The 16,549-nt window shown below is 43.5% G+C and overlaps 1 protein-coding gene across 10 annotated transcripts in view; it reads right to left on the minus strand.

The window, feature by feature from the left end:
* MEIS2 (Meis homeobox 2) overlaps window positions 1–16,549 on the minus strand; it is a 659,015-nt gene that overhangs the window by 452,076 nt on the left and 190,390 nt on the right. For all 10 annotated transcript variants that reach the window (XM_033951333.1, XM_033951332.1, XM_033951331.1 and 7 more), the window contains exon 8: window positions 10,648–10,793. In XM_033951333.1, coding sequence (XP_033807224.1) covers window positions 10,648–10,793 — 146 coding nt within the window. The remainder of the gene's footprint in view (window positions 1–10,647; window positions 10,794–16,549) is intronic.

The following is a 16,549-nucleotide window of genomic DNA, read 5'->3' on the forward strand; positions in this document are numbered from 1 at the left end:
GATGTTGGGGGTGAAGTTAGCAAAATGCGAACAGGAAAGGGATTTGGGGGTACTGATTGACAGTACCCTAAAACCATCGGCACAATGTGCGGCGGCGGCGAAGAAAGCGAACAGGATGTTGGGCATAATTAAGAAGGGGATTACGAGTAGAACGGAAGAGGTCATAATGCCACTTTATAGAACAATGGTCCGACCGCACTTAGAATACTGTGTCCAACACTGGTCTCCATACCTTAAAAAGGATATAACTCTGCTGGAGAAAGTGCAGAGGCGAGCCACGAAACTTATCAAAGGAATGGAACATTTGAGCTACAAAGATCGACTCAGGAAGCTAGGGCTGTTTACCCTTGAGAAGAGAAGACTGAGAGGGGATTTGATAGAGACTTTTAAAATATTAAAAGGATTTGATAAAATAGACCAAGAAGAAGCATTACTGAAATATTCTGATGTGACACGGACAAGAGGACATAGCCTGAAACTGAGTGGCAGCAGGTTTAGGACAAATGTCAGGAAATTCTGTTTCACACAGCGCGCGGTGGGTTCTTGGAATGCACTCCCGGAGGAGGTTGTGGAGGAGACTACTGTTCTGGAATTCAAGCGCAAGTTGGATGCACACCTTCTTGCATATCATATTGAGGGATACGGTAAATCCGGGTCTCTAAAAAGGAGTACCTAAATGGGCCGCCACGTGTGTGGATCGCTGGACTAGATGGACCTCGGTCTGATCTGGTGAGGGCGTTTCTTATGTTCTTATGTTCTGCCGGTCCATAGGTGTTAAAAGGTTGAAGAACACTGCTCTAGTCAACCAGATAGTTTGCCTATTGGTTAAGCTGTCTTTGTTTATACCCCAATGACAGTTTTAGAAATTGGGACGCGTCCTCCTTCTCCCACTGTGGGGCGTTGGGAGGGGAGGAAAGTGCTCCACTAGTTAGCAAAGTAGCTGAATAAGCACTTGCATCAGCAAGCAGGCATTCAGTAGTTAAAGCTTCAGCTTCAGCACCCTGTTGTTGTGGGCTCAAACCCACACTGTTCCTTGTGACCCTGGGCAAGTCACTTAATTCCCCCATTGCCCCAGGTAAATTAGGTAGATTGTGAGCCTACCAGGACAGACAGGGAAAAAATGCTTGAGTACCTGAATAAATTCATGTAAACTGTTCTGAGCTCCGCTGTGAGAACAATATAGAAAATTAAATAAATAAATTCCTGAAATCAGAGTATACTCTTGTGTGGTTGGGAAGGGGAGGTGAGTAGGTTATCAAAACTGCTGTGTCACCTGTCCTTTTCTGCATAGGCCCATTGCTGTTCCAAAGAAAATGATCTGGCTGCTCTGTAACTTTCTCAACAGCAGAAGAGTACAGTGGTACCTTGGATTACGAGCATAATCCGTTCCAGGAGCATGCTCGTAATCCAAAATGCTCGTTTATCAAAGCGAGTTTCCCCATAGGAAATAATGGAAACTCGCTTTGATACGTTTCCCCCCCATGAGAACTGGCATTGCTCCCCCCGAAGGCCCCCCCCCTGCAATCCGGCACCCTCCCCCCGCGATGCGGCACCCCCCCCAATGCGATTGGGCACCCCCCGACGCAATCTGGCACCCCCCAATGCGATCCGGCACCCCCCCCCCGACGCAATTGGGCATCCCCTGCCGCTTCATACCGTCATCTGGGCACCGGCACCGGCATGTCCTGTGCTTGGTGCCAGTGCCCGAAGATCGACCTCCTCTTCTGCTGGGCCTTGAGCATCTGCGTATGCTCAAGGCCCAGCAGAAGAGGAGGCCGATTTTCGGGCACTGGCACCAAGCACAGGACATGCCGGTGCCGGTGCCCAGATGACGGTAAGAAGCGGCGGTGGGGGGGGGGGTGCCGGATCGCGGGGGGAGGGTGCCAGATCGTGGGAGGGGGGCGCTCGTAAATCGGTTTCCGAGGCGCTGATTTTGCAAATGTTTTGTTCGTCTTGTAAAACACTCGTAAACCAAGGTACCACTGTATTTAGATCTGCTGCAAAGATACATTTTTTGTTAAATGAAGCTCCTACCAGTCAACAGAACACCAATATATAAAATACTTAAATTATAGTTTCTGGTGGGAATCCTTATGCCAGATTTATAAGTTTGAAAATATTAATTCTTTACAGGAAATTTGGGGCCCGTTAACAAAATATTGTAAGTTATGAATGTGAATTATTAACATTATTTCCCTTTGATTCATGAAAGATTGTTATACACATCCAGGAGGGGCGGGGTGGAGGGGAGGGTTAGGGCGGGGGGGGGGAGGGGCAGTTAAACAGCTCTATATTATTTGTTGGAATTGAGTGCAGTATGTTATATTACTTGATTTTTCATCTGTTTGCACTATGTATTTGATTTGAAAAACGAATAAAGAATATTTTAAAAAAAATTCCAACCAGCAGAATAAAGACAGATAATTAATGAAAGTGTTACTTTACACATACTTTTCACATTTTATCAATCCTATTTGCCCAGAAATGATTTTAGTGAGTTTTTAAGATTACAGACTTTCAGCAACAGCTCATAAATACATTTAATTTCTATCTTATTAAACGCAGGCATTGCAGACTTCCAAGTCTGTTCACAAAAAGAATGCAGGATGCGCTACATGAGTTCTGAAACGGGACATTTCCTCCATGTGCATGGATGTACTAAAGTGACACTACATCAAACAGCTCCTGCTATGGGTATGCAAAGAAATGCACAGTCATTGGGGGCTAGATTTACTAACCTGCCCGATTCACTCCGCTCTGTGTCCAATCCGACGCAGGCCAACTGATTCACAACGGGCCTGTATTCAAATGAGGGCGATTGGAGGAACGCTCCCCACCGACTACATGAATCGCTCTCCAGCAATCCCGATACATGCACAGACTATCTACTTTGCCTGTAGATGGTCTGCACATGCGTTTGATGTCTGTGTTTTTTAAATTTTTTTACTTTTTTACTCGCGAGCCCATGGTTTTAACCCACAGGTTCAAAGCGGGTTAAAACCACGGGCTCGCACTGCAGGGAAAGGCAGAGAATCGGGGCAAAGAGTGGGGCAGAGAAGAGTCAGGGCAGCCAGTAAGAGCCAAGGCAGAGAGAGTGGGGCGGCAAGCAGAATCGCGGTAGAGAGCAGGGAGCAAATTGTTCACTTTCCCTGTCCCTGCCGCAGCTTGCGTGAGCCGACAAGCCTCAAACCAATCACGGCAAAGAGCGGGGCAGAGAAGATCTGGGCAGGAGAGTCAGGGCAGAGAGCAGGGCTGGAAGTTGGCAAGGATTTCAGGGTGGCAATGGAGCAGGAGAGTCGGCAGGGATGTGTGTGACTGGTCCTCAGCAGTTGCTTGTTTTGGGATCAGTCAGCCCAGTCGATGTTCTTCTTTTTTTTTTTAGTGTATTGCAGCCTGCCTATATTTGCATGCCATTCTCCCTCATTTGCTTCATGGATCGGAATTGGATCGGGAGGCAGGTTAGTGAATCGGGTCTGGGTCGCAAAGGGGTCGCTAAGTGGTCGGGACTTGATTGGTGGGCTTAGTGAATCTAGCCCTTGGTCTAGAATAGATCACAAGTATTTGTCGCCTTCAGCATTTCTATCTTCATTAGATCACATTTAAAATGTGTTTGGAAGGGATTATTCTTGTACAAAAGACTTCTGTTTCTAGAAAAGCATTTGGAGGGTAATTTGCTTTCTTTTATTCAGATTTGCTGCACCGCTTTACCCAACACGAGGAACCAAGCAGGTTACAGGTTAAATCCCAAAAAGATACGTTAGAAAATGGTAGAAAGAGAAAAGGAATAGACAGGGCGATAGGGAGATAGAGATAGGGTAAGAGGGGTGCCTACTTTTAGGTACCAAGAACATGTGTATTTGGAGCTTATTCTATAAAGAAAAGTAGGCATAGCAGATCAAATACATGCCTGCATTGTAGAAGCAAGCAGTTATACTGGCCAAAAAAGGGATGTAAATGCAAGTCCCTACATTGTGAAAGAATGTGCACAGAGTCACTAGGGGTGCTCCTATGTATGAATGCTTGAGTCCATATCAACTGTCATAGCGCCTCACACTGGCTGTAGAGGCAAAAGTGGCAAGTCCATAAATTGATGCTTCATTTAAGGCACTACAAAGGAGCACATTTGGTGCCAATCCTATAATGGATTAAAGACACACCTAAGCTATTATAGAATACTAGCGGAAAGCCTTGTTGGCATGCCAAAATTTAGGTGTGCCTACTTACAACAGGACGATGGCTGGCCTAAGTGGGCATGTCTAAATGTGCCACACAATGCATGCAACTAAGTTATGTGCACGGCTTGAATGTGCACCCAAGTTCTACCCAGCGCTCACCTCCCTGGCATCTGCACAGTAAATGATGTAGGTGCACCGATTGTGGACTAGATCCAAGCACTTATGCACATAATTTCCAATTATTGGCACCAATCACATGTGTAAGTGCTACTGGTCTATAAAATAGGCTCCAGCTTACCAAACTGCCATTAGAAAACTTCTCTGGTCTCTAAGGACATAAACCTGACTCTAGACCCCTCAAGCATGATGTAAACACTGAATCGTGAGGCTTAAAAAGCCATATACAGTAGTTCAGTGCTATCAAAAAAAAAAATGAACCAAACATCCTTCTCAAAAACAAAACAAAAAATCTAACAAATCTACAGTAAAAGGTGAACACCAAAAATAAGAAAAAGACTGCAGAATGGAATGTACAAGGTACAGGAATCTTTATTAAAAAGTATACGTCTGACTGATACAACCAACAACAACAAAAAAGCGAGAGCTATTTTTTTTAAGAATTGCAATGTTGTATGCTTTTTAATAAAGATTCCTGTACCTTGTACATTCCATTCAGCAGTCTTTTTCCAAACATCCTTCTCTTCAGCTTGCTTGAAAAAGGATCATAGGATTTTCTTTTATATTACGGCAATTCCACAAGTTTCCAGGGCTACTCAGCTGCCTTTTGAAGCCTAATGCTCCTCTCTCTGGGCTTTTCCTGCCCGTAGATCTGTGCCAGGTTCTTCTATTCACAACACAAACATACTGTCACTTTCCATAATCACATTAGCCGTTTGTACTCGTCTTTTCTACCAGGTTCCAATCCTGGGATGTATAACACCTCTGTGGACTGGAACTCCTTCCAATCACTTCATAGGGTTTCTGCGGGAGTAGAGGGTTACATTTCAGATATTTAATTACTCCCTTACAATGCTGGGGAGAAACTTAAACCTTCCTAATTTGGCTTCTCGCCCAGGATAGCCCTTCCCTAGCTTCAGAGAAAAATCCTCTCCCCCTACTGGCATCTGGTTCCTGTGGCTACTTTCCTCATTCCATTGCGTTCCTGGTCATTGATTCTCCCATAACTCTCTTGGGCCCCATTTTTACCTCTAGCTCATGAAGATTACTTTTCCTTAATTTGGGTACTAGCTAGGAAAATCCTGCCCTCCCCTTTACAGCCTTTGATTATTCACTGTGGAGGAAATTTTTCTCCTCGATTTGTTGTTACTGCCTTCTCCTCCAATTAAGAGAGTAATAAGAAGGAAGATCAAACTGCCTCACTCATGTATTATACTTTGCAGCTACTAGGCTAGATGGACCATTGGTTTGACCCAGTAAGGCTATTCTTATGTTCTTATTCAGGGAGTTCCTCTAATCTGTCTCGCTATTAGCCTGCATCTTGGACTTCTGCTCCTGTATTAGCACTTCTTTCCCCCCCCCCCCCATTTTCCTCCTGAAGCTTATCTCTTTTCTCTTTCTGGGCACTCCTCCTCCTCTGCTGCACCTTTTAACCTCTTCCCCTAGAAGCCTGCAATACCCCTAATTACTTTCAGCTGTGGAAGGTGCTGACTGACACTCTCCTTCCCCAAGGCCGCCGCCGCTCAACTCTTCGGAGCTGAAAAGCCCAGTGTCTTCTGGGGTATGTAGTTCTCCAGATTTAAAGAATCTCTACTTGCGCCTTCTGGATTCATAAGGTACGTATCCTTTTCCTTGTATTCCTTTCCTGACAAGCACAGCCTGCTTTCTTGTCACAATACATTCTAGTATTTTATAATCTATGTGCATAAACGTGCACCCTGCTTATAATCTGCCTGACCTCCACCCGTGTGAACAGCTACTTGCAAAGTGCATGCTATTGCATATTGGTGCATTCTCACAAAATAGCCCATAGCTTTAAAACGGTCATTTATGCGCATTTATGTCCACATAAATGGCCAGAATATCAGATTTATACATATTCTTGCACCTAAATCTAAGTAGCTTCTTATAGAACATGTCTTTGGGGGTACACTGGCTTCCGATCACTCATCGCATTACATATAAAATATTACTACTTACCTACAAAACTAAAATAACACACACACGGATTTATACACAGATTGCTTATTCCACACTGTCCAAGTAGAATACTACGATCCAGTAACCAGCATCTTCTGGAAATTCCATCCCCGTGACACCTATTTTATGACACAACCAGAAAGAAGATCTTTTCCTTAACAGCATCCACAGTATGGAACTCTTTACCCCCACATTTTTGGGAGGAACAACCTTTAGATAAATTTAAAGCCAATCTAAAGACCGTTCTCTTTAAGGATGCCTATGACAAGTAGATATCAGACCTTTAAGGATGCCTAGGACAAGTAGATATCAGACCTTAGGCAGAAGGATGAGCATCCCCCCCCTCCTTATGTACTGACCATTTTTGTCTTCCTTTCCTTTCATAGATTGTACTTCTTCCCTTATCATTATGGGGTTCATAATAAAAAATAAAAAAACGTCTAAAAAGTGGCCTAAATGGCTACTAGGACGATAAAAAAGCCTGATCGTCCAAGTACCCATAATCAAAGCTGGTTTTAGATGTATCTAAAACCAGCTTAGGCCTTTCCCCTGTCACTAAACGCACAGAGAGAAAAGAGGCGTGTTTAGAGGAAGGGAAAGGGCAGGAGGTTGGCTGACCTATACCTAGGCGTGCAGCAGGTATAACCAAAACCTTAGGCAGGTTGCCTAGTCGGCACTTATATGTTTTGACTTAGACGAAGTCAAAACATATAAGTTGCCTAGTCGGCACTTATATGTTTTGACTTAGACGAAGTCAAAACAGGTCTAAGTGTCGAAAAAGGGTTGCGGCAGTTTGGGTAGAGGAGTGATGGCACCGCGATACATCACACCCCCACACACAACATCGGGGCAAGAGGGAGCACAAGCCCTCTTGCCCCGCGGCACCCCGACGTTCCCTGACGACATTGGGGCAAGAGGGAGCCCAAGCCCTCCTGCCCCAGGCACCCGCGGCACCCCCCGATTACAATCAGGCCAGGAAGGAGCCCAAGCCCTCCTGGCCTCTTGCCCCCCACCCCCCCTACATGATCGGGCAGAAGGGAGCCCAACCTCTCCTGCCCAGGCGGACCCCCTACCCCCACCCCCCACTACAATATGGGCAGGAGGGATCCTCCTGCACCTAGAGGTCTTGACTAACAAAAGAATATCATCCATGTAAAATAGGCACTTATTCCACAATTCTGTATAAGAGTGGTTCACATAGATTTTAACTAGGTTTGGGGAAAAGGAAGTGTCTTGAGATACCCCATATTCTACCTAATAAGAACGAGAAACAAAAGTTCCAACAGAGACCTTAACAGAACAATCAGCTAAAAAGATTTGTAGTTACTGCAATACTCTCCCTTCTACACCGATACTACTCAGACTGTGCAGTAACAAATGATGGTCAACTAAATCTAATGCAGTAGCTAGATCTAAGGTCATACCCAGCACAAACAAGAAAATTCTATAAATGGCACCCAAAATTTAGGTGCCAAGTAGAGCGGCATTAAGTGTGATTCTATAAAAGTTAGGCGCACATTATAGAATTACACTAAAGATGGCTTAGGTGTTCTAAGCTTAGACACATCCTTTTTGTACCAGGGTTTTCTTGGCCTAAATGAGTACACCTAAGTTAGATGCATACTGGTGCCTATGTCCAAAACAGGCGCCTACAGAAAAAACATGCCCATGATCCGTCCCCTAATCACACCAACCTCAAAGTGGCAGCACCTACCACGTTAGGTGCCTACCATCCAATTAAGTGCTATTAACGTCAATTATGAGTTGTTAATTGCCAATTCTTGGTGCCGATTAAACCTTTTAAACAAGTTACATTAGATGCCTATATCGGCGAGGCATACCGATCTAGGTGCCTACTAGAGAATGACACGGGGACAAATTGTTCCCCGTCCCTACAGGAACTCAATTTCCCCGTCCCATCCCCACGAGTTCTTTTCCTATTCCTGCAAGCTTCAGCCTCATCTGCACAAGCCTCAAACACTTTAAGATCATACGTGTTCAAGGTTGTGTGGTTAAGGTAGAACTTGCAGGGATGGGGCAGGGATATGGATAATGACAAAACCTGCGGGGACAGGACGGGGAAATTGAGTTCCTGCAGGGCAAAATTTGTCCCCGTGTCATTCTCTAGTATCTAACTTTAGGAGTCATTTATAGAGTCGAGGCCAAAATGATCACAATCCAAACGTTCATAAACTTCACTTTAAGAAAAGCACACAATAGCATCTCAGATCACCAGTGGAAGGTGATATCATCAACAGAAGGATACACTGTGTTCCATAAAACATGAAATATCAACAAAATAATCACCTCCCTGGGCGCCTCCTACCCTCACTACACCACTGACCATGACTCCTTATTTTGTATTACAAAGAACTTTGTACATGTACAGTGATACCTTGGAATCCAAACTTAATCTGTTCCAGAACCCCGTTCGAGTTCCAAAGCGTTCGAGTTCCAAGACAATTTTTCCCATTGAAAATAATAGAAACTAGATTAATCCATTCCTGGGTCCCACAAACTCAAATTTTAAATACACTGGATTTTAAGGTAAAATATTAACAAATATTCCAAAGCAGCATTCAGATTCTGGGGCACAAACACACACATACAATGTGCAGGGCGTTGGAATTCCAAAGCAGAGTTCAGAGTCCAAGACAAAATTTACTATAAAAAAAAGTTCGGATTCCAAGTCATTCGAGTTCTGGGGCGTTCGGATTCCGAGGTACCACTGTATATGCTATAAAAATATAAGTGTTGCTACATGATAAACTGTTATCACTGCTGAGAAACAAACTCTGTACTAGCCAGAGAGATGTCTACTTTCTCCCTTTCCCCTTCCTCTATTGCCCTGACAGAAATGGTTTGAAAATCAAAAGAGCTATACTATATATAGCAAATGAATAATCAGAGAAGTATATAGTAAAGACACTTATGACAAGGTTACTGCAATCATTTAAATTGTGGAGAAAAAAAATGAGACCTCAGAAACAGATATGCCCAAACACTTTGGCACAACTCTGTCATGCAAATCCAATCTTCTTATACTCAAGTAGTGCAATCTCCTTTAAACATAAGAGTACTCAGGGACAAAATATGATATCCAAAATATCAACTGCAATACAAAATCCAAATAAGTTCACATTCAGGAGAATAATACAGGCTGTCCACAATCAATTGAAACAATACTCAGCCAACCAGATTTCTTCAGTCAGGCCTGACAGCGGCCCTGTTTCACATAACAGCTATTTCAAGGACCTAGATCCCAAATTCTTCAAACCACAATAACAGAACTCAGGAAAAAGAATGTCCCATGTACAGAATGACAGGGGGACAAATTTTTCCCCGTCCCCGCAGGAAACCAGTTTTCCCGTCTCATCCCCGTCAGTTTTGTCGCTGTCCCTGCCCCACTCCTGTAAGCTCTGCCTTAACTGCACAAGCCTCGAACACTTATGATTTTAAAGTGTTTGAGGCTTGTGCAGTTGAGGACAGAGCTTGCAGGAATGGAGCAGGGACAGGAAAAGAACTCGCGGGGACGGGAAAATGAGTTCCTGCAGGGATGGGGAAAAATTTGACCCTATGTCATTCTCTAGTCCTATGTCTGGCTCACCAGCAGGTTGCCTCCTTAAATGGTATATACATACAAGTTGATATGCTTATATGGTTGCTGTTATGATGATGTTGTAAGATTATTTTGCTGAGTTCTGGTTCTTTATCTTGTATTTCTTACTCTATCAAAATAATATATTTTAAAAGTGCCTGGTTCTTTGGTGGCTGCTGTCAGTTTTCTGGGTGCTGGTTCTTATTCATACTGGTGCCTGGATAATGGTTTGAACCAGCTCTTAGTTTATTACCCCTGACTGACATTCGGACTGAGCACATAGTAACATAGTAGATGATGGCAGATAAAGACTCGAATGGTCCATCTAGTCTGCCCATAAATTTGTTAATTTTTTTTTTTTGGGGGGGTTTCTTCTTCTCCTTAGCTATTTCTGGGCAAGGATCTAAAGCTCTGCCCGGTATTGTTCTTAGGTTCCAACTACTGAAGTCTCCGTCAAAGCTCACTCCAGTCCATCTACACCCTCCCAGCCATTGAGCCCTCCCCAGCCCATCCTCCCCCAAACAGCCTCATCAAATTTCACAAGCATGTTAAGCACAAGCAAAGCTGCTATTTGGTGGCATTCCAACAAAGAGTACGCATAGCAACTAACCAAACAACCAATCAATCAGTCATGAAACAGACTCATGGCTAGAAAGGCCAGAAGAAAACTTCTATCGGCATGAAATGTGAGCACGTGAATTTCTGGAAACCACTTACTGTTAGATGCTGGAAGAGCCATGCCCTCATGATATTTGTTGCAACTTTCGGGAAAATACCTCTCTTCTTCTGACGCTTTTTGTCCTTGTCGGGGTCATCGTCGTCCCCTGTACCAGGTGAAGCTACACTGTTGTCCAACCCGTCCCCTGAAAGATAAAAATGGCAGGGAAAAAACACACATAGTGACCAACAACAACTTATGCAAATCAGAGCTTCAACTAATTATCAAAATACAAATGAAGTTCTTATGATAGAATACCAGGCTCATATATTTTCTCATTAAATGTGATTGCTCAGAGGACAATATAAAAATTAGTAGCCATGTGTCTCTAAACACTGACTCTGTGCATCTCTCACAGCCTCTTATCATTAATTCATTTCTAATTGGATGTCTGACGTTCTGTGATAGCTCTTTGTCAATTCTAAGATCCAGTGTGAGAAACCCTAAATCCATTAAAAAGTTCATCGTATGACTCTTGAGCTCTGCCTTCTGGAATCCACAAAGAGGTGACCAGTTCAATTGTTCTGCAGTTTCATGCTCTCTTCTGTTTTATGCCACTGCAAGCACGCTTACACTACTACTGCCCTGGCTATTCACTCCAGTGAGATAATATAATTTCTGTCACAAACGGAAAGGAAATGGAACAAATCATTTATGGAAGAAAGAGTTGGGGCATGATTTAAATGGGGTTGTGTTGGCAGAAAATGACCCAGGTATACAATGCTGGGCTTAATTTGGGCTCCAGCTGGTTCTTGGGGGAAGAGCTTATCATATACATATATAAAAATAAAGATGCTTTCGTGGTTGTTGTTGTTTAGGTATGGTGATGTTGTAAGATTATTTTGCTGGGTTCCGGCTCTGTATCTTGCATCTCTTGCTCAATAAAAATAATATATTTTTTAAATATACCTGGTTCTTTGGTGGTTGCTGTCAGTTTTCTGGGTGCTGGGTTGTCAGATTTGCTCTTAAAAAACAAAAGACGACACTTGGCCTCGCCCCATTCCGCCCTCCACCCCGGCTCCGCCTCATTCTACCTCCAGCCCCGCCCCCAGACAAACCTCCCTGAGCTCTGGCCTGTGTCTGGATGCCTTCTGCGCCTGCGCGGACATAGACGCAATGACATCATGCACGTGCGTGCATGCATATGACATCATCATGTTGACGTCTGTGCATGCGCAGAGGGCCTCCAGACGAAAGCCAGAGCTCGGGGACTTCCAAAACCCAGACAAACTGTCAGGTTTGGGAAATCTCTCCAGGCACCCAGATAGTCCTTTAAAAAGAGGTGCCTGGATAAAGTCAGGACAGTTCTTTTTGCTCTCCTAACTTTATCTGGGCAGTTACCAAGTTAGTAGATTGAAAATCACTGCTAACCAGATAAGCCCTGAATCCATCTTAGATCGTGTCAGCACTAACCAATTAGGAGCTGCTGAATATCTGCAGCACAGCTGGCCAGTGGGATTAAACCAGTTAGAAGCCTTCCTACCTGGTTAAAAGTAAACCACGCAATGAGGCTAGACGAGATACATCTAAGGATATTAAAGCAGCTTATAGACCTTCTGGCAGTTTCACAGCATTGGTTCCAGTCTGCTGCTATGGCTGACAAGGATTCCAAGCCATGCCAGCTGGAGAGGTCTTCCCCTGCAACCTGGCAGTCAGCAGCATTTTTTATGGGTCACTGTTGTGCTACCCCCTCCCCCCCTCAATAAATGCTCAGTGTTCATAAAACTGAGCATGTACCCGGAGAGGGTAGCACCCACCCCATGTGCATGCTTGCTTTTTATGCATGTATGAAAAATGAGCATGCTTGGGGTGGAGGTGGGGATCAGCATGACAGCAGTAGCCCATAGAAAGGGCTGCCAAGTGTCAGATCACCAGTGGAGGGCCTCTTTCACTGATGGGGCTTGAGGATCAGTGGTCTCAACCATTTGGGGGGTTGCAGGGAGAACACAAAAAGTAGAGTGAGAGTGTGGCCAAAGAGTAGGGACAGGGCAACATTTTATGCCCTTCCCATCATACTTTGGCCACAGACTCCCCCTTCCCAAACTGTACAGCCAATGTCATTTTTCCCAAAAGATAGAACATGGAAGAAACTAGTAGTAAGTATATACCATTTAAAGAGGAATTCTATAAATGTTGCTCAAGATTTAGCACTGGAAAAAACTGGAGCCAAGTACAATTCTGTACTTTATGGAATGCCCCTGAGAAGCTCATAGGTGCACTCCCTTTTGAGTTATGTGCAAATACAGTTAGGCTCCATGCCTTAGAGAATAGCATGCAGTCATATTTTAATGGGTGTTAATTAACTTCAACAATGGTTGTGACATTAATTGTTTTGCTTGCCATTTAATTTGCTCATGCCAACATTTCGACATACAACCTCCAAGCCACTACTAGGGGTTAATCTGACCTCAGTGGTGGGCAAATTAATGGAATCACTATTAAAAAAAAGATAGTTGAATATTTTAAACTCACTGTATGCATTATAGGAACGAGGTCAGCATTGGATAATTATGTGGATATCATAGGCAAATTTCTTTAATTTCATCGACTTAGTGACCAGGCAAATAAGTCAAGGGAGTACACTGGGTATGGATACTCAAACTACAGTACGGTAGACACAGGAGAATCACAGATAAAATGGCAAGGCTGCCATCTTTAGGTTAAGGCAAACACCTCTTCCTTGGTGTTCCAGAAGACAGAAGTAGATGCTGGAGTGACAGGGAGGGAGAAGAGAACTAGGGAGAGCATGCTTCCAAGCTGGGGAGAAGAAATCCTCTCTGCACTAATTTGGTCAGGAGGAGAAATACAATATGTCTGCACCCCCCAACTCTAAGCCAAAGAACCAGGCGTGACAACCAGGCAGGCGGAAGGAGTAAAATCAATTATTCCTGCTCAGAGTGCCATCTACCAGAAAAGTAGCATTGGCTGACAATACATAGTAAACTACAGCAGATAAAGACTCGTCTGCCCAACCGTACGCTCTCTATAAATTAATGATTCAATTCAAATTGTCCTTTTAATTAGATATTTCTGGGCCAAAAACCAAGAGCTCCGCCCATTACTGCACTTAGGTTCCATCTACTGGAGTCTCCGTCAAAGCTCACTCCAGCCCATCTAAACCATCCCATCTAAACCTGTCGAAGCCCTCCACAGCCCATCCTCAACTGAATGGCCATATACGGGACACAGACAGTGCAAGTCTGCCCAGTCCTAATCTAATCTAAGCTTCTATTTGTACGTTGCTCATACCTAATAAGGCGACTGTAAAGAGAGGTAAGGGGAGAGAAAGAGGAGGGAGAGAGAGGAGGTGGATAGGTAAGAGGGAGAGGAAGGGGAGAGAAAAAGAGGTGAGAGAGGAGGAAGGGAGGAAGGGAAAGGGAGAGAAGAGAGGGTAAAGGAGATTAAGTATCGAACAGATGGGTTTTCAGTTTTTTTCAGAAGATGATGTGGCAAGGTTCAGTTCTGGTCTTTTCTGTAAGGCTGTAAGTACTGTAGGTTCTAAAACAATAAACTGGATTAGAAACCAGCTTGGTATCTTTCTCATGCTGTAACTTTGCAGCAATAATCTCGATCCTTGAGATTAGAGAATACAATGTGTTTATCCTTGGAAGGGTTGCAGGAAGTGAAATATGCTAGCACTAGGTATACAGCCATTTCTGTGACAGGAGTAATTTTGTAGAATAACTTGGTAGGACAAGAGGATGATCAATAATATACAGATTAAAAAAAAATATTTGAAAACATTCCTTTTTTTATTGAGGCTTTTTGAATGAATACTGAACAGTGACTTAAAGAATTATTTTGTTTGAAAGTGTTATAAGGATTACTTTATGTTATAAATTTGTATGTACGGTATGTTTGTAACCCACTTAGGCTTAAGATGGATATAAGTTTTTTAAATAAATAAAAATAATAATCACAAATAATGATTGGTTTCAAGCTTCTATATCATCTCTGAGTCCTCTTTGTTTTGCTACACTGCCACCCTCGAATCCCTGCCAAACCAGCAACTCTTCTGGGCCTTCTTCTGCTTCCATTTACATTACTTTCCTTTTTTGTTTAAAACAAAAGGTTATATTCTTCAGGGGGAATGGAACCAAGAAGTGTGTTTGTGTTCTTTAAAATAACTATCTGTAGAAGATCTGAGCTTGTAAAGGCAGAAGGAGGCTCCCTTAGGAGTCCCACCTCCCACTTTGAAAATTCCTGTCCTGGGTTCTTTCTGCAGTTGGCCATGGATACTGTGCAATTGAGAGTATCAGATGAGTTCTGTCAGCTCCCCAGCAAGCACACACACACATATGCAAACACACTTTCTGTAACTCTGGATACAGTATTTGTATGACAGGAAATCTCTGTCATGGCATCAATGAGAATTATCATTGCAAAGAAAATCTGCACATCAAGGCAAAAGCCCATGCTTAATCAGAAATTTCCATCAACATCTCCCTCTTGTGTACACTTTCCCCTGGCATTAATTGTGCATTAGCAAAAATCATTTACTTTTAACCGTTATACTTATTTTTTCTTGCCCTCTGGCAAAGATGCCTTGAAAGCCTGCCTAGAGGGCATCTAAATTATGTATCTGAAAAAAATCTTCTCATAAGGCAATGCAGGACCCCTACTTTCTTAAAATTCACACAAGTATGTCTTCCTGTTTTGGGAAAGGCATCAATCAAAAGCAGCAATGTATGCCACATCCCTGCATTAATATTTGAACTAATAACGTTAAGAAAGAGAAAAGAAACAAGAGCCGACTGGTGGCATAATCAAATGCAAAATAAATGACGAATACGGAGGTAAGCGCTGAGACTGCAGAGATGGCTGTTTTCCTTACACCACAAGAAAGAGGAAAACAGAGGACTGGAGTTTTTGCTCCCTGCTGGCATTTAAGAAGCCGAGGTCCTGGAAAGACATCTGGGAATTGCGCTGAGAGGCTGGGTTTTGTAATTTAAGAATAGACATTCATTAGCCGTAAATGCCATAAATCCCAACCTAAGTAAAAACCTTGTCCGAGAAACCCAAAAACAATAAACTGGCCTGCCCAGTGGAGCTTAAAGTGAAGCTGGCTGGGCTGCAGCTTCCCAAGGAATGCCGGAGATTTCTCTCCCTCCCCCCCCCCCCCCGACCAACTCCATGGCCTCTTGTAACTCTTTATCCCCATAAAAGCAAATGCACTATTTATACAAGCCTACCACTTGATTCCGAAGGCTTAAGGTTTATCTGATGTGCTTTAACTCCCTTCCTCACATGAAAAAAAATTAAGAATTTAAAAAGAATGGAAACTGCGTATCTTTTTCTACCTGGAGATCTTTTTCTACCTGGAGAAAAAAACAAAAAACAAAAAAGTCCTCAGAAAATACACCAGCTAGGAGTTAGCAGATTAATTCTATTGACAATTACATTTTCACTGCAATGTGATCCGCAGAAGAGAGGGCCTTGGATGTTTACAGCCTAACAGGCCACTTCATTAAGACCACCCTGCCCCAAGGCAAAGCAACCCCCCCACCTTCCATCTGCTCCAACAGCAGGACACAACCTCCAAGCCACTACTTGCTTTTACTTTTGCCGTCTGTCGGTGTTAGAAAGCGTGCAGGAAATATAGTCAGGTAGATGACAACAGATCACAAATCAGCCTGCCCCCAATCAACAGCAAGGGATGATGAGATACACCAGGTAAACCCCCCATGCTCCATCTCATACCTTCTCCTATTATGCCAAAGAACTGCTGTAAGGCAAATCCTCACAGACACTAATGGCTTCTGACTGCTCCCTGACAACCTCTGCATTTTAACCTGGGTTGATGTTCTCTCCAAAATCTGACATTGGAGCCATATCGTCAGCTGTTCATATGACACAGATGGAGAATTGCTATTAGGAGCTAGGCTAGGGACCTTGGGGATC

This window comes from Geotrypetes seraphini, chromosome 7 (assembly GCF_902459505.1).
Source record: "Geotrypetes seraphini chromosome 7, aGeoSer1.1, whole genome shotgun sequence".
Classification (NCBI taxonomy): Eukaryota; Metazoa; Chordata; class Amphibia; order Gymnophiona; family Dermophiidae; genus Geotrypetes; species Geotrypetes seraphini.